The sequence below is a fragment of the Osmerus mordax genome, chromosome 2 (assembly GCF_038355195.1).
Source record: "Osmerus mordax isolate fOsmMor3 chromosome 2, fOsmMor3.pri, whole genome shotgun sequence".
NCBI classification, from domain to species: domain Eukaryota; kingdom Metazoa; phylum Chordata; class Actinopteri; order Osmeriformes; family Osmeridae; genus Osmerus; species Osmerus mordax.
The window spans coordinates 22,428,728-22,451,638 of record NC_090051.1 but is presented as its reverse complement, the minus strand read 5'-3'; the positions used below and the strand labels follow the sequence as shown (position 1 = coordinate 22,451,638).

The 22,911-nt window shown below is 49.7% G+C and overlaps 1 protein-coding gene across 3 annotated transcripts in view; it reads right to left on the bottom strand.

Annotated features, from left to right (window-relative positions):
- lrrfip1a (leucine rich repeat (in FLII) interacting protein 1a) overlaps positions 1-22,911 on the bottom strand; it is a 36,293-nt gene that overhangs the window by 7,454 nt on the left and 5,928 nt on the right. Inside the window, exons 2-21 of one of the 3 annotated variants that reach the window (XM_067229396.1) lie at positions 15,790-15,876; positions 10,704-10,721; positions 10,355-10,426; positions 9,103-9,147; positions 8,446-8,496; positions 8,115-8,150; positions 6,885-6,950; positions 6,729-6,770; positions 6,036-6,113; positions 5,507-5,566; positions 5,104-5,187; positions 4,233-4,295; positions 3,438-3,509; positions 2,842-2,940; positions 1,902-1,928; positions 1,674-1,799; positions 1,333-1,404; positions 574-744; positions 358-450; positions 89-181 (exon numbers count right to left, since the gene is read on the bottom strand). In XM_067229396.1, the coding sequence (XP_067085497.1) occupies positions 89-181; positions 358-450; positions 574-744; positions 1,333-1,404; positions 1,674-1,799; positions 1,902-1,928; positions 2,842-2,940; positions 3,438-3,509; positions 4,233-4,295; positions 5,104-5,187; positions 5,507-5,566; positions 6,036-6,113; positions 6,729-6,770; positions 6,885-6,950; positions 8,115-8,150; positions 8,446-8,496; positions 9,103-9,147; positions 10,355-10,426; positions 10,704-10,721; positions 15,790-15,876 (1,455 nt within the window). The remainder of the gene's footprint in view (positions 1-88; positions 182-357; positions 451-573; positions 745-1,332; positions 1,405-1,673; positions 1,800-1,901; positions 1,929-2,841; positions 2,941-3,437; positions 3,510-4,232; positions 4,296-5,103; positions 5,188-5,506; positions 5,567-6,035; positions 6,114-6,728; positions 6,771-6,884; positions 6,951-8,114; positions 8,151-8,445; positions 8,497-9,102; positions 9,148-10,354; positions 10,427-10,703; positions 10,722-15,789; positions 15,877-22,911) is intronic. The other 2 variants (XM_067229397.1, XM_067229395.1) reach the window with 2 other exon arrangements.

Genomic DNA, 22,911 nt, shown 5'->3' with positions numbered 1-22,911 from the left:
TGTGAGGCCTGCTGGAACTAGGCGTGGCTGTATTCTCTCAATCGTATTCATACCAACAAGCTAATGGGTTAGCATTCACAGGGCCTACCCCGATCTTTTTATCCTTCCACTCCACTGTCTCCTGGAGGTCAGAGATCTCTCTGTTTAAACCATCCTGCTTCATTCGCAGCTGACGGATCTCCTGAACGCCAGCAGAGAACAGGAAGGAGGAGAAAGCGTGTGAGAGAGAGAGAGATGTAGAAGAAACGGCATGCGAGAGGACAGGAATGTTTGAAAACAAGCTCGGACTCAAGAGTTGGTCCTGGTTGACGGAGTGGGGTGTCCGTAGGTGTGGTTCTCAGCTGCCGTCGTACTCACAGTCAGCATTTCCTCGCTTTGTTTCAGCGTCTCCTTCAGCTCGTTGAACTGGAACTGCAGCACGGCGTGAGCATGCTTCTCCCTCTCGTGCTCCTGGGGAGGGGGGGGGGGGCACGGACACAATGAGACAGAAATAAACACAGGCTTTCTCTAGAAACATAAATAAAAAACGGAAGTCATCCTCCACAGTCCAGGCGCAGTCCCAGCGCTCCCTACCTTGACCTTCTCCTCGTACTCCCGGCGTGACTCAGCCAGCAGCTCCTCCAGCTCCATGAGCGAGTCCTTCAGCGTGTCCACCTGGTACATCAGGTTGTTCTTCTCATTGTCCAGCTGGGCGTTGGACACCATGGCTTTACGGTACTTCTCCTCCACCTCCACCAGGGCGTCCTGGGGGAGGTGGGGGAGGCATGTTGGATGAGTACAAGCAAGCACAGGTGCATGGGCCCACAGACATACACACACTCACAGACCTAACTCCTTTCGTACACAAACACATCGAAAGGTTTCACAGATAGATAACGTACAAACATCTAAAAGAATGGAGGATAAATCACATTCTACACAAGGGCTTTGACTTGTAGGTTTAAGGTATTGAGGATTAAGAGCAAGGATGTACTGTGATAGTGTGGAGGAGTGGTTCACGACAGCATTCAAATGAAGATCATCCATGCCTGAAAGATCGGCATGCAGGTTTAGTAAAGCTAAGCTACGGTGTATTGTTCAGGAAAGACACATTCAGTAGTCCTACCTAGTTAGTAGCTGGAAGGAGTCATTGCAAAGGGGGGGACTAAAACTAAAACTAGTCTAAAACTGTAATAAACACCATCAGCCCGACTCAACGATATGATTATTCATGATCAAACTGGATGAGCATCTACAGCATACTACCACACCACACAGGGATTTTGAAACACTGGTTGCTGTCAGAGCCTTAGTTTGTGACGGCGTGGTTTGGGGGCAGCTTGGCTGTTGTACCTTGACTTCTTTGAGGTTCTGCATGTACTTGGATTCCACATCCTGTATCTGATCCTTCAGCTCATGAATCTCCTGGGGTACAGAGCGTGTGAAGGGTGAGGCGACAGAGACATGTGCAGCGGCAGTGGGCACAGCTGGAGGGAAACCTCGAGCAACATGACAGGTACAGGAGGAGGAGCGCGGCAGTGTTGATGGTAACAGACAGGTGTGGAGAGCCGGGGAGAGGGGGAGGGGTAGGGAGGGAGGGAGGGAGGGGTAGGGAGGGAGGGAGGGAGGGAGAGGGGGAGGGAGGGAGGAGAGGGGGAGAGAGAGAGGGAGGAGAACGGCTCCTGGAGCCTCACCTTGATCTCTCTTATGGAGACCTCGGTGTCAGCAGCAATGGATATTTCACCACTTCCTCTCCGGGAGGAAGTCCCGCCGAGCGAGGCGAGGGTCGCTGCCGATAGGACGGAAGCTGCTCGAGAACCCTGCAGAGGAGAAGCTGATTGGTTATCAGGAGGAGGGCTCGTACAACGTCTCAGAACGTAGCCTGGCGACTCGCAGGTTTCTCTGCAGAAATCACCACGTACCTTTTCCAGGTAATCTCGATCCTCGCTCTGTAGGGAAGAAGGAAGCAGAGTCAGAACATGGTCGACATGGTGACGTCAGTCACAAGGAGAAGGACTACAGGGCTTTGAAAGGAAGGGTAGGGCCAGGAGTTAGTAGTCACGTCTACTTATCACACCCTCACAATGCCATCCTATCACAACCCTGCTGTGAGGTGGGGTGATGGAAGACACGCCCAGTCAAGTCATCGCTGCAGTCAACGCTGGTACAACACACACAAACCTGCTGCTGGACCAGAGCACCAGCATGTGTTTGACAGGATCACAGACAATGTCAGTAGTCATCTAAGCTGTAGTTAGTTTGACATATTATACATCATGCCCACAAATCATCCACTAATTCCATACCATTTGACTAAGGACTGGATTATCTCTACACAGCCTCTAAAGTTAAACTCAGTTACCCTACCCTTCTCAAAGTCCAATTCACACTTATTACACATGACCTGGGAGCACAACCAGACAAACAGAAGGCTTAGCAGGCCATCACACTCCCCCTTCTGGGGGAAACGGGAGCGCTGATTCCCAGAGGGGCAGAGGAGGGCAGGACACCAAGATCCACAGCTCAGACACGGCAGCCATGCTGGTGCCGTCGTGCCAAAAGCACCCGGCTGCCCAAAAGCATCCGGCCTGACGTCATCACTGCTTTAGAATGCCAAGACACATCCGTCGCTATGCCGACCTGACGTCCTTAAGATAACAGTCCTTTCCCAGTCGGTTAAAATCAGCTAAATACTGTTCTTCTTCCGTTAAAAAGGTACCACCTTGTAGCTTTTAACTGACAGGGAAAGTAAAGCGGACAGTATTTTTTTTACATATCACAAAAGTGGACAGTATTCCGCTAGCGCACGTTAACGGTTTTGACGTCGGGCCGGACTCTCTTCAGCGTGACCCGGCCACTCACGTCTGACAGGCTGGGGATGGACAGCTGGTCCAGGTCTCTGGGCAGGACGCCCCCCGGGGCTGCGCTGCGCAGGAAGCTGGCCACAGAGCCGCCGTCCTCCTGCACCGCCGCCAGGGGGCGCCGATGGACAAGAAACATTTAGGAGAGCTGTGTCAGCACTTCCACTGACCAGCTCCCAGAACGACCTCACATGCCGACGCAGGGCTGTTGTCACATGGGGCTGGGACAGTGTGTGTGTGTGTGTGTGTATATATATAATGTGTGTGTGTATATATATATATATATAATGTGTGTGTGTGACAGTGTGTGTGTGTGTGACAGTGTGTGTGTGTGTGTATGTGTGACAGTGTGTGTGTATGTGTGACAGTGTGTGTGTGTGTGTATATATATAATAAGGTGCCTGTCCTGTATTGTCCTGAATGTATTGTGTTCTGATCAAGTGGTTTTCAAGGGATATCATCCTTTTAAGTATTCTGCTATTGATAACACTTATTATACACTTCCTAAAGCCTTGTGAAATCCCAGACAGATCTAATCCCCCAGACATGCTTGATAGGGACCAGGGTGGAGGTGTGTGACTGGGGAGGGGAGCTCACCACTGGGCTGGCACGGGCAGAGCTGGCCCTGGAGGAAGCCCTGGAGCCTCGATAGCTACTGTACTCTGAGGGCTGGAGAGGACACACACACACACACACTCGATCAGCTACACTCAGTGACACAAGTCCTGTCGTAAGCAATGTCTCACACACACACTCATGCACAGCAGGCAACAGGAAATGGGGCAAGGGAAAAGGGAAATGGGTCTTTCTATGAGAGTTCCCAGGCGTCACGACCAGAGTTAATGATACTGAAGGGTGTTTGTGTGTTCAGTAGCACGTACAGCAGCCATGCTTGGTACCATGCTACTGAGAAGGGAAGATCATCACACACCACAGACGCAGACTGTCATTAGACAACAACCCCCAGAAACATCTAGAAGACAAGTATGGTCAAGAACACGCACTGCAAAATGTGTAAAAGGCGCTAGGGAGCATGAGAGATCCACGCCTCACTCTCAGTTATGTTGCTGTAAGATCCTCAGACTATATACCACACACCCACACCCCCACCCCCACACCCCCACACACACCCCCCCCCCACACACACACACACACCCCCACACACACACCCCCACACACACACCCCCACACACCCCCACACACACACACACACACACACACACACACACACACACGGCCGACCGAGAGGCATCAAACAGAGGTTAATGACAAAGTCGATCAGTGAGGCATTCAAGATGCATTTTGAGAAACTCTTCATGCGTTTCAGAGCACACTCAAGTCTAGTGTACCATCACACACACACACACAGTTTCGATGCTGTGAAAGTCTTACGCGAGAGTTGGAGCCAGTGACCCGCCGAGACACACTGTACAGGCTGTCCTCGTACAAGGAGGCCTGCAGACACGCACACACGCACGCACGCACACACACGCACCAGATAAGTGAAGTATGAATCAGTATATTTGACTTGAGGACAGGGCCACTCTTTGCTTCTAGATACATGCTCCAATCAAGCAGTCCACACAGTGAGGATAACGTGTAATTGGCCTACTTGTGCCTTTCTGCTCAAACGAGTGAGATGTGTATCTAAGCTACTGAAGGGTGAGATGTGTATCTAAGCAACCGAAGGTGTGTGCACTGCAAGGTCACTAGGGGACGCACTGGTGCAAACTGGGGAACAAGTGAAAATTAAAACATTCAGTGTCGGCTTTAAGGCTCAAACTAAGTGACTGTCAGGTGACTAGGTCCCATTCGTGGAAAACAAGTGTGCATCACAGATATGAATCAGTGGGGGTGGAGAGAGGGCAGGGCCACAGGGCAGGGTGAGAGAGGGCAGGGCCAGAGGGCAGGGTGTGAGAGGGCAGGGCCAGAGGGCAGGGTGAGAGAGGGCAGGGCCAGAGGGCAGGGTGAGAGAGGGCAGGGCCAGAGGGCAGGGTGAGAGAGGGCAGGGCCAGAGGGCAGGGTGAGAGAGGGCAGGGCCAGAGGGCAGGGTGAGAGAGGGCAGGGCCAGAGGGCAGGCTGGTGAGGAACACCAACCCTGTGTTTCCGCTGGTAGGAGATCTGACTGAGGAGACCGGAGTACTACAGTAGGTGGGTCAAAAACGACACAGTGTGTCGCATTGAGGACAGAAAACCATAACCAGCATCTGAATCAGGTTATCCAGTTTAAATGTTGTGTGTGTGTGTGTGTGTGTGTACAGACCTGGTAGCCATTGTAAGCAGAGCCTTGCTGTCTAGAGGAAGACAGGCCATTGCTGCTGTATAAGTCAGAGGAAGCATAGGCTGCCTGCGATAAGAACAGGAGGAGGAAGGAGGAGGGGAGAGAGAAGAGGGGGGAAGGAAGATGAGGAGGGGGGAGAGAAGAGGGGGGAAGGAAGAGGGGGGAGGGAAGATGAGGAGGGAGGAGAGAAGAGGGGGGAGGGAAGATGAGGAGGGAGGAGAGAAGAGGGGGGAGGGAAGAGGGAGGAGGGAGGAGAGAAGAGGGGGGAGGGAAGAGGGAGGAGGGAGGCTTGTTGAGAAAGTAACAGAGCCAGTGAGTGATCAACAGAGTGGCAGGAAATAAAGTGAACTGGAACAGAGCCAGTAACAGCATCAGCATCACCCACCGGCTGGAGGTCCAGTCTGGAGGAGCGAGACAACCTGCTGTCATCACTGAGTCTGGAGCTCTGAGAGGGACGGAGAGAAGGAGGGAGAGGAGGAGGGGGAGGAGGAGGGAGAGGAGGAGGGAGAGGAGGAGGGAGAGGAGGAGGGAGAAGATAGGAGACAAGGAGGGAGAGGAGGAGGGGGAGGAGGAGGGAGAAGATAGGAGACAAGGAGGGAGAGGAGGGAGAAGATAGGAGACAAGGAGGGAGAGGAGGAGGGGGAGGATAGAAGGAGAGAAGGAAGGCAGCAGTGCAAGAAGAGGAGAAGAGGGAGAGTGAGTAAAACGGTGAGGAGGAAGAGAGATAAAGAGAGGAGACACACGTGGGAGGACAGGAAGATCACACTCCCAGGAGGACAACACGCTGGCAGGACCCCACACAGCCCTCTGTCTCAACTCACACACCACCACAGACATGCCCCTGCCACCAGGATAGGAGGGAGTGGGACATCAACAAGAGGGAGGAAGGGGAGAGGGGTTGTCATAGCACCCACCGTTAAGTCTAGTTTGGATGAGCGAGTCACCCTAGTGTCGTCACGAGACATCCTGCTGTCATCACTGAGTCTGGAGCTCTGGTCACCAGAAGAGGAGAGGGAAGGAGAGGATGAGGAGAGAGGATGAGGAGTGAGAGGATGAGGAGAGAGGAGGCCAGAGGATGAGGAGCGAGGATGAGGAGAGATGATGAGGAGAGATGATGAGGAGAGAGGAGGCCAGAGGATGAGGAGAGAGAGGATGAGGACAGAGAGGATGAGGAGCGATGATGAGGAGAGAGGAGGCCAGAGGATGAGGAGAGAGAGGATGAGGAGAGGATGAGGAGCGAGGATGAGGAGAGATGATGAGGAGAGAGGAGGCCAGAGGATGAGGAGAGAGAGGATGAGGAGAGGATGAGGAGCGAGGATGAGGAGAGATGATGAGGAGAGAGGAGGCCAGAGGATGAGGAGAGAGAGGATGAGGAGCGAGGATGAGGAGAGATGATGAGGAGAGAGGAGGCCAGAGGATGAGGAGAGGATGAGGAGCGATGATGAGGACAGGGATGAACAGATATGCATCTCCACTACGTCACACCATCCAAACTGATCTGCAGATGCAGGCGAGACCCGCACTGAAAATAACGACCATGTGAGACTCCATACAGCAAGGACACGCTGCGAGACAGAGCACGTCCACACAGCAGACACACTACTGACCCTGCTGGATACGGCACTGTAACCATCGTCATAGCCGTTGCTCTGTGAGGGTCAGAGAACAAGCACGAATCAGTGAAAGGTAGTGTTGTGTGGGTGTGGGGGGGCGGGGGTTCTGTGAGAGCGCACTTTGAAACATCCCTTCCTCTGTTTACATACATCTTTGTCTTTGTGTTTGTGTTTCTTCTTCTTCTTTGACTTCTTCTGAGAATACGAGGAGGAACCCTAGAAGGAGGAGGAGGGAGGACGGGGAGAAGAGAGGAGGAGGAGAGGACAGGAGGAGGAGGGAGCAGGGGGAGAAGAGGGGAGGACAGGAGGAGGAGGGAGGAGGAGAATAGGGGAGGAGGAGAGGACAGGAGGAGGAGGGAGGAGGGGAGGAGAGGGAGGACAGGAGGAGGAGGAGAGGAAGAGGGGAGGAGGAGAAGAGGGGAGGACAGGAGGAGGAGGGGACGTGGAGGAGGGGAGGTGGAGAAGGTTGGAGGACAGCAGAATAAAGATGTTTGCCAGTCTTCACCAGAGAGATTGGTGGGTGATCCAAACCACATGCAGCTAGCAGCTGTACCTACAGCCCCCTCTTGCCCCTATGCCTGTTAGCATGTTAAAGATAACACTAAGTACAATACACACACACACCTGTTACTGACCTGGTTAGCACACGCACAGTCAGACATTCACCACACAACACTCTCTGGTCAGGACAAACTGTACGTGCAGAACAACAACTACTACCTCAGAACGATCCTTTTTCAGTTGTAAACCGAAGGCTCTCCCAATTATGGGCTGGCTGGACGGTTTGCGTCAAACCTTAATCGTTCCCTTCACGTGCCACTATTTTCCAGTGATTACAAATCACAGTAATTTCTGCTTTCTATTTGAACAGACAACATTTCTTTAAGCTTAAAATCACAGGAGACGACTATAAAGAGCTGAGCTTGTGTTTGCTTTGGCACTAGATGGTTGGCACTTATGTTAGCCAGGCAAGTCAAGTCAAGTCAAGAACAGTCCATCCATCTACCACATCAGCACAAGGTACCCACATAAACAACCCTAGTTCTGCTCTGAGGGAGGAAACCTGGTCACACCCAGGAAGATGCTAAGCTCCCTCACATACTGCCTATTTGACAGATTTTGCATTTAAACACAAGAAAAGTACAAAGCAAGTAGATGTGAGTCAAGGGAAGGTGCAGGATAGTTTTATCTGGCAAACAATTTGACATAAAATTAGATTAAAAGACAGGCTGCTGACTGACAGCCTCAAAGCTTCTGGTCTCTGTTCAGCTCTTAATCACACCAAAATGTTAGTGACTTTGCTATCCACTCACAAACAGGTTCCCATGCAGTTGGGTTGTGCATGGTACACAACAGGTACATGTAGCCATGGAGCCTTACCCCTGCAGCGTAGGTGCCCAGAGTGTCTAGGTCCGACTGTACAAACACAGGACAGCATTGTCACCAGGCAGGAACCCCACAACCATCACTTTAGAAGCTTGCTACAGCATGGGCAAACTGTTCTCATGTGTTACAGTGGGGTGGAAGCTTAGTTCTAGAGTTTGAGAGTTCTAGAGGAGCAGGAGAGTTCTAGAGTTTGAGAGTTCTAGAGGAGCAGGAGAGTTCTAGAGTTTGAGAGTTCTAGAGGAGCAGGAAAGTTCTAGAGTTTGAGAGTTCTAGAGTCTGAGAGTTCTAGAGGAGAGTTGGAGAGGTTAGGGTTAGGGGTACTGACCCTCACACTGCTTCTGCTGCCCACAGACATGCGTTCATCATCGTCGGAGATCTTTGACAGGAGAGAGGGAGGGAAAGAAAACAAATTAATTGCCGCTTTTAACATTTCAGCCGAATTGTATCGCAACCTAGTAAATCGTCTCCTTGTGAAAAAGCAGAAAACAAACTGTTTACATGCATCACTGAAAATCAATAATAAAATAAATACAGAAAATCAGTACAATTCCTCGTCTCTTATGCCAGGATATTTACCCATCAGTTAGTCAAGAAATGTGTGCCATTTGTTACTGTCCTGGGACAATGAATTCTGGTTCTAGAAGACAATGTAGAACTATACGAATAGTACCTTTATTTGTTCTGACATTCCACCATAATTATGCAACGTATCTAGCCAAGATTGTAAACAGAATAAAATGTTCTCCCAATGAATCGAGTGGATTGTTGTCTGAAGCACAAAGTTCTGCTGACTCAGTACCATGGTAACATGGAGGGTGAAGGGGAGGAGAGAGTGAGGTCAACTGGAGAGGGGAGTGAGAGAGCGATAGAGAGACAGAGGGAGAGAGTAAAATAGAGAGTTGAGGGGGAGAGAGAGAGAGATAGAGGGAGAGAGAGAGGTAGACAGAGGGAGAGAGAGACGGATGGATGGATGGATACACACCGAGGCATGTTTCCGTGAGGGCCGTGAATACCTCTCACTGTCCTCCTGGATGAAGGAGAAGGACATGAAGACGGGATCTCAACAGTTCAACAACCACACAGTCAAGAGGACGGGGTGAAACTCAGGTTTAGTAGATATAACAACAGACATGTCAGAAAGGTCTTCAAGCTCAAGCACACACACACACACACTCCAACACACACACACACTCCAACACACACACACTCCAACACACACACACTCCAACACACACACACACACACACTCCAACACACACACACACCAACTGAACTGAGTGTCAGAGAGACAGTAAACTGGAACATCCTGGAGTGACCCTCCAGTAAAGTCCAGGTGCCCCCAGCATCAATCCCTCATTCAGCCAAGCGAGCAGTTAAACCCATCAAACCAGTCTCTGTGACCACTGTTGTGGTGCTGCTGTCTGCGAACCACTGAGGCAGTGGACATGGTCACACACACCCTTAGCAGGGGCTCTGAGCACTGGGTCCTACCCTGCACTGCAGCACGGCCACAGGAGGGAATGGACATTATGTTCGGATCTCAAATCAAGTTCACAATGTCCTTTTTTGCACGTTTACGTGTGTCTGATAGTGTGACCAGTTTATGGGAAATAATCTTGTGTTGTGTTCTGTTTAGGATATATTAAAATAAAATGAAAAATAAGCGATCCTCCTGAATGTCCTCTGTCTACTGGAATCTAAACTATAATACACAAAAATAGTCAGAAATAATCAGAATTAAGCAGTTTGGCAAAATGAAGCTCATGCAGTCTCACAGCAGAGACAGATGGCTGTGCAGATTCAAACAGCCACATAAACGTTCGAAACAATATTATGGATTATTTTCAACATTAGATGAATTAGGTCTAACTGATCTGAAAAAGATAAAGCAGCTTTTCTTTTCATAAAAGCCTTTTATCTGAGATTATCCTAAATTACCCGCTATTCAAAAGGTTACTGGATGCCATTCCTTTCAAATACAGGCTGAGCAAAATACTTTCGATTTAGAAAGATAGAAAATCTGACCATCTAACACCAACACAGACGTCTGAGCTACACAGGGAGTTCACTTCTCTCCCAACACTGAAAGTCAGATGATAAACTAGCGTAAAAGTGATTCAGTCTTTAGCATTCAAATCTTAAACCAACGGTTAGTACAGCATGCAGTGCAAACACGTTGTTAGTGTGATGAGACACTCAGCATTCAACCATCACTTCACTCCAGGCGACTGTACCATCCACTGTTCGATATCTCCCCATTTGGCGTCTGCTTTACTGTCCACCTTGGTGTCCAGGCCGTAATATTTCTGAGGGAGGCAGGGATGAGGAGGAAGGAAAGGGGTGAGGCAAGGAAAAGAACTAACGGAAATGAAGAAGAGGGTTTTCACCACACACACAGACACTCTACCTCTCTCTCTCTGTCGGTCTGTATATTTATGACTCAACAGTATCCTGTCCCCAGCCCCTCATGTCAGTCACATCAACACACTGCATGCGTAAAAAAGGTCTCATTTAGCCTGTGCTGATGCAGCAGTGTTTGTAATGACGGTCTGAATGAATGTGGGGGAGAGAGAGGAGGCCTACCTTCTGAACCTGAAAGATCTACACACCCACGGCACAGACAGCATGGAGGAGGCAGGAGAAGAGATCCACACATCAACCAGGGAAAAACACAGTTCAATAAAAAGAGGAGAAAAAAATGAATGACAAGAAGAACTGAATCTTAAACAAGCATGGAAGAGCAGAATAGAGCAGAGTAGAGTCCAACAGAGTAGAGCAGAGTAGAGCAGAGTAGAGCAGAGCATAGAGTCCAGTAGAGCAGAGTAGAGTCCAGCAGAGTAGAGCAGAGCAGAGTCCAGCAGAGTAGAGCAAAGTAGAGCAGAGCAGAGTCCAGCAGAGTAGAGTAGAGCAGAGCATAGAGTCCAGCAGAGCGGGGCAGATGCATGTTGCTGAGGACAGGTACAGGGCAGCAGGGTGGAATGTGCCTCATGGTGCAGCAGAGTGTCTCAGGGCCCCAGCAGCCCACCCAGACCCTCCCCAGGGTTCACTCAGGGGGCTGGGGGACGGAGCATGTGACTGCATGTGCCGGCTCCTTGAGTCTGGTGTCAGTGTAGAGTCAAGTAGAGCAGGAATAGAGTAGATCAGAGTATAGTAGAGTACAGTAGATATAGCAGGAGTAGAGCAGGTCAATATAATATTGTTGAAACACCAATTCAACCGCAACTATTCCTACAACCATGATTTCTGCAATAACAGACTTGTGAAACTTCTTTCAGTCACAAAACTTTGATTAAATATCAGCGACCCAATGTCTTTATCCAAAGCAATCACAGACATCAACTGAACCTCAACAAAAGACTGTAAACAAATAGATAAAAAAACGTGAAAAAAACGACCATCCATCCATACACACACCCACACCCACACCCACACACACGCACACCTGCAGATGTGTTTATCTTAACACACTCACCCATCTAATGAATGCCTCTTCAATGTTTGCACCCCTTTAGCTAAAAATGCGTGACCCTGCGTTGCTTAAAGTAAGGACCGGATCAAGGGCCGTCAAAGAGCAGGTCCAACAACAACGACACAAACAGCATCAAAACAATCACCTGCAACACTACACCCCTGCTGTCCCGAGCACGGCTACATGCTCCTGCAGTGTGACTGCCAGGGAGATCCAGGTTAGTCTGGTTTTAAAGGACAGAGCTCTCCCTCCCTCCCAGTCCAGGGCCCAGCTCAGCTGCTAATCCAGATTTAACGGTCTCTCTGTGCGTCTCTCTACTGCAGTCTAGCGCTGGGGGGTTAAACTGACCCCTCTGTCCACAGTTAGTCTTACTTTATCGTACGGCAGTGCTGTCATCACTACGACATCACCACCTCCTGACCTCATCAGCTCAGTGGTGTTAACTCACAGGTCCAGGCTGAGAGGAGAGGTCGAGCACAAGACTAGGAAATCTCCACCCGCAGCAAAAACCACCGGTCCTTAGTTATGTTTAGCGCTGGACAATGTCTGCCGGTAGTTTCACTGGAAGTCAAACTTGCATTTAGGCATGTATCCCCAGGCGCTCTTCAGCTCGCTACACGTCATGATTAAACATGATGTCTGCCTCGTCTTTGGAGGTGAGGCCTATTTAAGGCCTTATGAAACAATCCAGCTACTGGAAACTTGTCCAGCTGGGCTGACTTAGGTCTGACCCCTGCGCTATACGTAATAGTTTCAATAAAAGAACAGTTAATACCTTCCTCTCGTGACTGTTAAGGAAGTTAAGAGGGAGAAGCTCGGAGCAGACAACCATAAGTAGTTCCTGTAGTCGTCTCTCACAGAAACACTTTCGGCAACACTTCACATTAAGGTTAAATTAACTACCATGTAAGTCTTATGTAAAAACATAAACATTGTTATGGGATCAAATGGTATTAAGTTTTAGTCATTTAGCAGACGCTCTTGATGTTACCAAAACAAGATCAATGTTACCATCCTCTTACCCCTGGGAAAGATAAACTAACCTGCAATGAAAGCAACTACACCACAGTTCCAATGTATGATGAAGATGCAACTGTGTGGGTATTGCTATGTACTTACATGACAGTTCATGCAACGTTGCTGTAAAGAGTTTCCAAAGGCCCATATACACAAGGAAACTGGCCATCATATTGTGCACTTAGTTGGTGAGTTGACTGGAAACCAAGTTGCTTGCGCAACAAGTTGCTAAGCAACAGTCATAGATATGAGACACATTCAGTCTAAATTCAGTTACAAAGCATCACCCCAGTGGTCTGGGTTGGACTCAGGCCTCGGCTCTTTGCTACTCGTTTTCCCCCTCTCCCTCCCTACTTTTCCTTTCACACTAAACTTGCAAAACTGTCCAATAAAGCATGAAAAACTCCCCAACACATCTCCTTAAAACGACCATGCATTTGACCCGTCTCCCTCTCTGGACCCACCTTTTTCCTCGGGGGGGTCGCAGGGCGCCCCCAGAGAGCAGCCCTTACCCCCCTGCCTGCCAGCCTCCGCCCGGCCCTGCCGCCGACCTCAGAGGCCCTGCCCCGGGTGACCCTTACGGCCCTGGGCCCGCCGGCCGGCCGTGGAGACTGGATCACGGCAGGAGAACATCCGGGGCTCAGGCCGCCTCCCTGCGGAGGAAGCAGGCCTGATCCACACACATGCCCGAAACTGTGGCTCTGTTTCCTCCCCCTGAGCATGAGAGGCCGTGTCTAGAAGAGGTCCTGGTAGAGGAGCCGTGTCTAGAAGAGGTCCTGGTAGAGGAGCCGTGTCTAGAAGAGGTCCTGGTAGAGGAGCCGTGTCTAGAAGAAGTCCTGGTAGAGGAGCCGTGTCTAGAAGAGGTCCTGGTAGAGGAGCCGTGTCTAGAAGAGGTCCTGGTAGAGGAGCCGTGTTTAGAAGAGGTCCTGGTAGAGGAGCCGTGTCTAGAAGAGGTCCTGGTAGAGGAGCCGTGTCTAGAAGAGGTCCTGGTAGAGGAGCTGTGTCTAGAAGAGGTCCTGGTAGAGGAGCCGTGTCTAGAAGAGGTCCTGGTAGAGGAGCCGTGTCTAGAAGAGGTCCTGGTAGAGGAGCCGTGTCTAGAAGAGGTCCTGGTAGAGGAGCCGTGTCTAGAAGAGGTCCTGGTAGAGGAGCCGTGTCTAGAAGAGGTCCTGGTAGAGGAGCCGTGTCTAGAAGAGGTCCTGGTAGAGGAGCCGTGTCTAGAAGAGGTCCTGGTAGAGGAGCCGTGTCTAGAAGAGATCCTGGTAGAGGAGCCGTCCCTCGTGTGTTCCTGCCGTCATCAGAGCGGTGTTGAGCTGCGACTAGTCCACCTCTGGCTTCAGAAAGGAGCCCAACTAAGCTACTTTGGAGCTACTTTGGTTAAAGGTTTAAAGACACACACACACACACACACCTCCTGACCAGACTGGGCGTAGCATTGACTGTTAATCTGGTGAGTATGACAGGGCAGTGTGTGTTTGTGTCCATGAGTCTGGCCAAGAAAGTGACCGAGTTTGTTTATGAACGTATCCGCTTTGTTCAACTACATGGATGGATGTTAAATATCACCGACTGTAGAGTTCGTTGGAGTTAAGATTGTTAGGCAGTTACACTGCGCCACAGGGAACATTATTTATCCCGTGATTTGAATCGGTTTCTTAAAGCAGTGAGTGTGACTCTGTGAGGCCTCCTCTGAGATTACTGACGGCTAAGAATAGAGAGCCAAGAAATGTGGGGCTCGCTCAGGTAGAGATCAGAGGTGTTGAACCAGAGAAGCACAAACACACACCACTGACCGCCAAACTGAACAATCAAACAGTACACAAAATCTGAACTGTCATCCTTAGCACAACTTGCTAAACTTGATATGGCCAAAAGGCCTGACCTTGCCCGTTGAACATCTATTCAATATGATGGGATAGAAAGTGCCAACAAAATAAGTGATCTGAAAGGGATACCCGAGGGATATTCTGCAGCAATGTCACAAAAGTTCAAGGACAGGATCTATTATTTTTTTAATATAATAATTCAAGAACTTCTGGTCAAATCACAACCTGAAAAAACATACAGATAATAATTCCTCTGTGACGAGTACGTTTATCAGTTTTGACAGATGCGCTGGAATCCTTCCGAAGCCTGCTTGACACAGTAATGACTAAGTCCCTGACAGGATCTGCTAGTCGGCTGCCAGATCCTTGGAAACAAAGTAAGTACTTGCCCTCCCAGCGGGGGGCCGACCCTGCCGCTCATCCGGCCTGGTGCCCAGACAAAACAAAAGCTCTCTCCTTACACACCCCGGTGAGAGGCGGACACCATGTAAACCATCTATGAAAGGTTTCAAGTTTCTTGTTGTGCTTCGAGAATAAGCAATGATCACACGTTTTTTAATTCCTGTCTGACTTGGGCTGTCAACATTGGAAATGTGATGAAGTTGTGAGACAGCTTACTGGGGATGGGTGACTGGAGGGGTTGGACCCACGGGACAAAGTAGAGGAGCTGTGCAGAGCAGGGTTAATAACTTTAGATCAGTTAAGTCGCAGTGTAAATACCAGCGCCGGTCCTGAGGAAGAGAAGACTAAGAGTCCCATTGGCTGTAAAGAAGCTCACATAACCATGAAGATCCTTGTTGTTGACATTCTTCTCCTGCTGGGTTCAACAGGAGTGTGGTTCACCAGGGCAAACCTTAGATCCCCTAAATTCTGGTGGCTAATTTCATCCCTGTTAATGTGCATGGTAAATGACAGTAACGGTCTCAATTGCAGGGTCTAGTTCCCCAGCTGTGGCCTCTACAGTGCTGCAGTGGAGCGTCATGGAGATTACAGCTCGCAGTTTACACCTGCCACCTGACCCCGCCCTGGCGTCAGATGAGAAGAACACTCACCGTTCACACAGGAAACGCCTGTGCCTCCTATGACCAACCCCAGAGCTGTCATGCGACTAGGGGCTCCCCGACCTAGACCCTTATCATGTGACAAGGGTCACAGTGGATGTAGTCTTATTCAGACAGCGCTTGAGTGTCGCGCCCAGGTGCGGTCAGTACTGCGTATTCAGTAACTCTCGTGTTTGTCTTTGTGGAACCATAGAAAGCTGTATGTAAATCCTCAGGACACTGTGATGTCACACAGGCTGGCTGAGATGCAGAGAGGTGTGAGGGAGGTGATGCTGCTGAACGTGACCGGCTGACCGTACCTCTTTCTGCTGTCTCTCCAGCTCCTTCATCCGGATCTCTCTGGCTTCTGCTCGGGCTGCCCGCTTAGCCGCCAGCCTGGCCTCAGCCTGGGGGGGGGGGGGGGGAGAGAGGGAGACGACAGAGAAACAGTAGAGGAAGAGGAGGAGAAGAGAGCGATTGTTAAGTACAGTATGAGGTCATCACATCAGTAAAAGTACAGATGGTCATGGAACCAGACTTCCTGCTTCTAGAATCCTGCTTCTGGAATCCTGTTGCACTGCTGAGCACTTTACCAAAACCTCCCCACCTAGACAAACTGAAGGATTTCAAGCAGAAATACTCTAGTGTAGTACATGGGTTGTCATGTAAAAGGCTTGACTGAGTCAGTGCTACTTTGGTCTTGGATCTAAAATAATCAAGACTGTGGTACTGTAAATTCTGTAGTCATACACTCCCAGAGGTAAATCTGAAACAAAGGCGGAACAAGTAAAATATATATTTTTACATATGAGTATTTCTGTTTGTGCATTTCTGTGTTGGCCCAGTCGTGGGATAGGCTGTGCTTTCATGTGTATTTATGTGAGGCTGTCTCAGGCAGGAGTTGGGCCTTTTCCTTAAAAGGATCTCTCTCAGAGAGTGTGTGAGTGAGTCTGTGTGCGAGAGAACGAGACTGTGTGAGAATGTGTGTCTGTGTGAGTGAGTGCAAGAGAGAGTGAGAGCAAGAGTGTGTGCGTGTCTGAGATCGTGTGTGTATGTGAGAGAGTGTGTGTGTGTGTGTGTGTGAGAGTGTGTGTAAGCACTTCCTTCCTGCCCCAGAGGCTGTCAGAATGTGGTTGGGGACTGGCTGGCTCTGGGCGGGGGCACCAGAGCAGGAGAGCCAGCGAGTGCTGCATGCCCCTCCTCACTGCGTTTCCTCAGCGTCACGCTGGTGCCTGGGCCACAGGAAGACCCACACAACGAACACACAGGACACACTCAGAGCTCCGACACCAGGGACTGTCCCCTGCTTATTCCCATGCCTCCCAAACCCTCCTGGTCTTCACATTCAAACTCCATGCAGCATTTGAGAATGGGGATCTGGTCAGAGACAGAGGCCTGTCTGTTGGTAACACAATCCAGACACGTTTAAGAATCCAACAACTTGACCTTTGAACTCCAGTCCCGCTGCAGCGAAGAACTCGATTCCACAGTGTGCTTTCCTTCTTTTTAGTATCCTGAGGTGGTCTGAGTAATCTGGTACAGGACATGTTTCCTGTTTAGGTCATATTCAGCCTGAAACACTGATCCAAACTTCTGATAACTGTAATTGGGCTGTTTTCTAGCAGTGTTTCACCCTGTATACTTTAGGTCGGTTAAACACAGTCAGACCCTGAACACAAACACAGGCATTTCCTTTTCCTGACCAGTGATATTCATAGACATGTTCAGTACGCATGGAGGGGATCTGCGTATTGACAGGACAGAAAGACTGAACTGAACGAGAGAAGTTCTTTGGAACTTGTGATACCTTTAAATCCATCGCAACAACTGAGAAGCTATTAGCACATAAACCACATGCTTTCATCAACGTGGTTACGAATAGGGGAGTTTTGGAATTATTCATTCGCTAGTGGGCAGATCAACGTGGCTGTTTGGTGTCATGTTTAGTGTATAGGGTCTCTGAGAGATGCCAGTTGGATCTCATGTGTTGACATCTGTAAATACCTTTGTGACGCTGCTTGTAAGCCTTATTTTAGTAGCTGAGGGTACGGAATGCGATGTTTTGATGTTACAGTGAACTTCTCTGACCCCGCCTACTGCAATACGAACTGGGCTCACTGTCATACTGTACGAGTGTTTGTATGGACCTGGATGTCAACACAGATGGTCTGAACAGGACCAGGCTGTTGGGCTTCTGCATGTTCCAGAGAAGTCCCTGTCTTCCTGCCAAGACAGACACTTCTAGGAAAGCCCTTTCTGATGAACTCCTCCGCTTTAGATAAAGGCGTCTGGTAAAGGAATGAAAGGTTCTGTAAACCACAGGCAGTGCCTGGATGGAGTGAAGAGACACGGTGAGGACCGGGTGTCGTTTTTTTACCTCAGTAAAATATTACTCAGATAAACATTCCTTAGTTATCCATTACTCAGTTTAACATTGCCTCTTGTACCTAGTTCCTTTTACCTGTTAGTTTTTATGTGAGTAATTGTGACACGCAAGTGCCTGAGAAATGAGCTCCACTGCTGTGTCAGGGCCAAGTACAAATAATGAGAATCTGAACCGTTACGTGACATGCTTTTTCCTCGTCAGGCGGCCATGTTTGTGTCCCGTCAGCTCTCTGGGGGAGAGTGTAACTTACAAGAGTCAAGAGAGCAAGGGATGACCTCCACACTGAAAACTCTTCTGACTAAATTAGACCTGGAGACGCCCAAACCCTCCACCAGGGGGCATGTTTTCCTCCAACATCATTCAGTCACACTTATCCTCTACAGCTCCCTTCACAACAATATATAAGAAAAACACACAGAAAAGTCACTCTGTTCATCATCATCTTGTGTGCGTCACCTCAAAAGCTCAGATGATTAAACACAGTGAGTAGTAAAACCAAGAGAATGACTGATTTAGACGGGAGCAGGAAACAGGCTTTAAAGAGACAACAAGACATGTTCTCTACATCTCTCCCTCTCCCTCTCCCTCTCCCTCTCCCTCTCCCTCTCCCTCTCCCTCTCCCTCTCCCTCTCCCTCTCCCTCTCTCTCTCTCTCTCTCTCTCTCTACCTCTCTCTACCTCTCTCTACCTCTCTCTACCTCTCTCTACCTCTCTCTACCTCTCTCTACCTCTCTCTACCTCTCTCTACCTCTCTCTACCTCTCTCTACCTCTCTCTACCTCTCTCTCTACCTCTCTCTCTACCTCTCTCTCTACCTCTCTCTCTACCTCTCTCTCTACCTCTCTCTCTACCTCTCTCTCTACCTCTCTCTCTACCTCTCTCTCTACCTCTCTCTCTACCTCTCTCTCTCTCTACCTCTCTCTCTCTCTACCTCTCTCTCTCTCTCTACCTCTCTCTACCTCTCTCTACCTCTCTCTACCTCTCTCTACCTCTCTCTACCTCTCTCTACCTCTCTCTACCTCTCTCTACCTCTCTCTACCTCTCTCTCTACCTCTCTCTCTACCTCTCTCTCTACCTCTCTCTCTACCTCTCTCTCTCTCTACCTCTCTCTCTCTCTACCTCTCTCTCTCTCTCTACCTCTGCTCTGAGGTGGGGATCTCCCCCAGGGTGGACACCTCGGTCCCTCACAGCTTTAGAGACAGTTAGCCTCACTGACGCGGCGAGTCTAAACACTAGAATGAAAAGTACTCGTCTGTATGCCTACCTACAAACATAAATACACATTATCTCAACACACACACATCATCATCTTGAATTACCCCAGTTGTGTAATCCGTCATGTAACAACTTGTCATGGCAGTCTGGAAATGACCATACACACTGCAGAAAATACTTGCAGGGGAAATGGTGTCATTGTTTTTAAGTGATTCAAAACCATTGTCCCTGGTAAAAGAATTTGCCTTGCTGATGAACAGCTAGATAAGTCCTCCATCTCCCGCCGTTAAGCGGAGGATGCAGACGTGTGGGTAACAATGCAGCTACAGCTACACCCCTCAGCCCTGCACAGCTACACCCCTCAGCCCTGACACAGCTACACCCCTCAGCCCTGTCACAGCTACACCCTCAGCCCTGTCACAGCTACACCCCTCAGCCCTGTCACAGCTACACCCCTCAGCCCTGCACAGCTACACCCCTCAGCCCTGCACAGCTACACCCCTCAGCCCTGTCACAGCTACACCCCTCAGCCCTGTCACAGCTACACCCCTCAGCCCTGACACAGCTACACCCCTCAGCCCTGTCACAGCTACACCCCTCAGCCCTGACACAGCTACACCCCTCAGCCCTGTCACAGCTACACCCTCAGCCCTGACACAGCTACACCCTCAGCCCTGTCACAGCTACACCCCTCAGCCCTGACACAGCTACACCCCTCAGCCCTGACACAGCTACACCCCTCAGCCCTGACACAGCTACACCCCTCAGCCCTGACACAGCTACACCCCTCAGCCCTGACACAGCTACACCCCTCAGCCCTGACACAGCTACACCCCTCAGCCCTGACACAGCTACACCCCTCAGCTCTGACAGTGGAACCAGGCCCACACAGCCCTGGGAACTCAGTCTGGAGGAACGTTGATTGAGTTCATGAACCTGACTTGACAAATGAAAATGCAACTAAAAGGAACAGGAAAAACAAGTAAAGATGAACACAGCGTGACTCTGCAGAATGAGGAACACAGAGGCTTAGGCTGCATGACATTCAGAAATACAGATGAGCTGTCTACTAGAGCATGATCCACCCAGAATACCGTTTCACTGATCAAACTATTTAGGTAGGCTTTTCAATAAGTGTGCATTACCATGCATCACAACTACCATGTATCTGCATAGCAAAGTAACACTAGATACACAGGCTCTGCCTACGTCATGGCTTAGTGGTTACAGGTTATCACACCAGTGCAAGAAGGCCCAGGACGGGGGGGGGACGGGGGACGGGGGGGGGGGGGTGAGGTGAGGTGAGGTGAGGCTGCAAAGGGACAGTGGAATGTTGCGTTACCGAAACAAGATCATGTTCATCTACTTAACATTGGGATGGGCATGTCTCATCACACCAAGACCAACCAATCACACCTCAATAACACCAAGACCAACCAATCACACCTAAGTAACAGTTCCTGTGTCACTGCATGTTGGTACTATAGCCAATGCTATGTAGTTACATGGCAGTTATTATACATTTAACCAGAAGGCGCACCATCGTTTGAAGAGTTTACAGTTGGTGCCAGATATGCAAGTAAACAAAGGGCTGTGTCTCGTATTGAATCAGCTCCTGGAGGAAGTGAGGGAGCTGACTCACGGTCGTGCAACTTCACGCACACACCCATTCACTTCCTTTAAGACCAGAATACCTCAGGTAGCAGACCCATTACTACCATATGTGTGTTTTCATTCAGCGAATGACAAGTACTGCATACCTGATAAACCACTCACATCATGCCACCTCCCCCTCCCCCGTCCGCAAACAAACCCTACAACTGACTACACACCTGAACATGACAAAAGAAACCCCTCCAGTCTGACAAAAACAAGCGAATTCCTTAAAAATAAAAACTACCTTCTTGCAGTTGTCAAAGTACACCATGATGTCGGTGACAGTGAGCATCTGAAATCCTGGGTCGTCTGCATTCCCACACATCCTGTATCTCCTGCAACAGTGGACGTTAACTGGGCCGAGACAGGAGAGATCTCCTCTGCCTGCTCCTCTCCTCCACAGCTATTTATAATGACCCAGATGGACCCAAAGTTACATCAAAAAGACGTTCTAATTCAGCTGGATTTCAAATTGGGCGACTTTCCTCTGGAGATACATTTACATTTAGTCATTTATCAGACGCTCTTATCCAGAGCGACTTACAGTAAATAGAGGGACATTCCCCCCGAGGCAAGTAGGGTGAAGTGCCTTGTCCAAGGACACAACGTCATTGGACACGGCCAGGAATCGAACTGGCAACCTTCTGATTACTAGCCCGATTCCCTAACCGCTCAGCCACCTGAGATCCTGCAAGATCTTCCATCACGTCGTCATCTAGGGTGATGCTTACGAGCGTTGTCACACAGATCTGTTGAGCATCACGACCTTGACTACAGCACAACAACACCATGTGCTGCAGCGACAGATTGGGATTTGCTTGCGGTTCAGAGCCATCTACAGGGGGTTAAAGGTAGATCGATCCAACGATCGAAACAAGATAGGAGAAGATGAGGGGGTTTCACAGCCAGGTCAAGGATGGTCAGGAGTAAACATTAACCTCTACCCCACATCAACTTATCTGGATCGGGTCAACAAGGTGAGCGACTCATCAATACTTGGGCTTCACAGCCAAGAGAAGTTCAAACTAGGATGCATAGAGGGACCTTCCCAGGCAGGACTGCAGGAACGCTGAGGCCCGGCCAGGCCTCGTGAGCACCCAGGGGGCCACACAGCAACTGTCCCCTGGATAAAGACAAGCTTGGCCTGGCCCCCATCACTCCAGTCCCTGGACTGTGTTGACAGTTCTCAGAACCACCAGACCGCCCCATCACAGGACACAATGGCACCCAGCCGGATGCCAGTCTGGCCTGGGTATTCCGTGAGCCTGGCTCCCACGCCCTGGATGCCAATCGGCCAAAACGAGCTGGTATTTTATTGCTCCAAAGCGTTGACAGATGTGACAAAGAGAGGATAAGAGAAACAAACTCCTTTTCTGACTGAGTGGAGGTTAGAGTAGCTCGAGGTCACACCGCAAAAAAAGGAATCACAACGTCAACATTTCTGGATCTCCATTGTGAAGAGTACAATTATCACCCAATCTACACCGACCAATTAGTACCCATGGAAGCAGAGATGTAACACCACCATATTGTCACCGACATGATTATGCCCTTCCAATTCCTCTCACCCGTAATCACAACCCTGATAAAACTAACCAAGTTCTCATGTCAAACAGGGTGTCGAAGCCAGTTAGCAACATGGCTAAAGACGTCAGGCTAACACAGCCTAGTCTCTGCTTCTCGCATGCCCTGGAGATCTCCGTAAGTCAAGCTATCTGCCGGGCAGCGCCACACCCAGACGCAGAACAGCTCCTTATCTCCATGACCTTTTAAAAATGACCAGAAATATGCTCACGTAAGGATGTGGTCGGATAATAAAGCCTGTCTGTAGAAACAGAACCAGTCTGTGTCAGAACACTGGATGGCCTGAATGTCACAACCAAGTGCAACTCTGAGAACAGAGGTTAAGATAAACTTAGCGGACGTTGGTTGGGTCAAGAAATTCAGCGTTAAACCGTACGATGTACTGTAGAGAGAAGTTATCTGTTTTGCAAAGGGGAAGCTGTTGGATAGGGAGTTTGATAAACATAAACAAAACAGAACATCCACAACACAAGTCGGATGTGTATTGAGCAGTACACGACAGAACTGTGTGCTGGGTAGGATAACGGGCCAGACGTTCGTTTGCAGTTCCCTTTCACACAGGAAATGGGAAGGAAGCAGTTTATTGACAGCTGTTGCATGGAG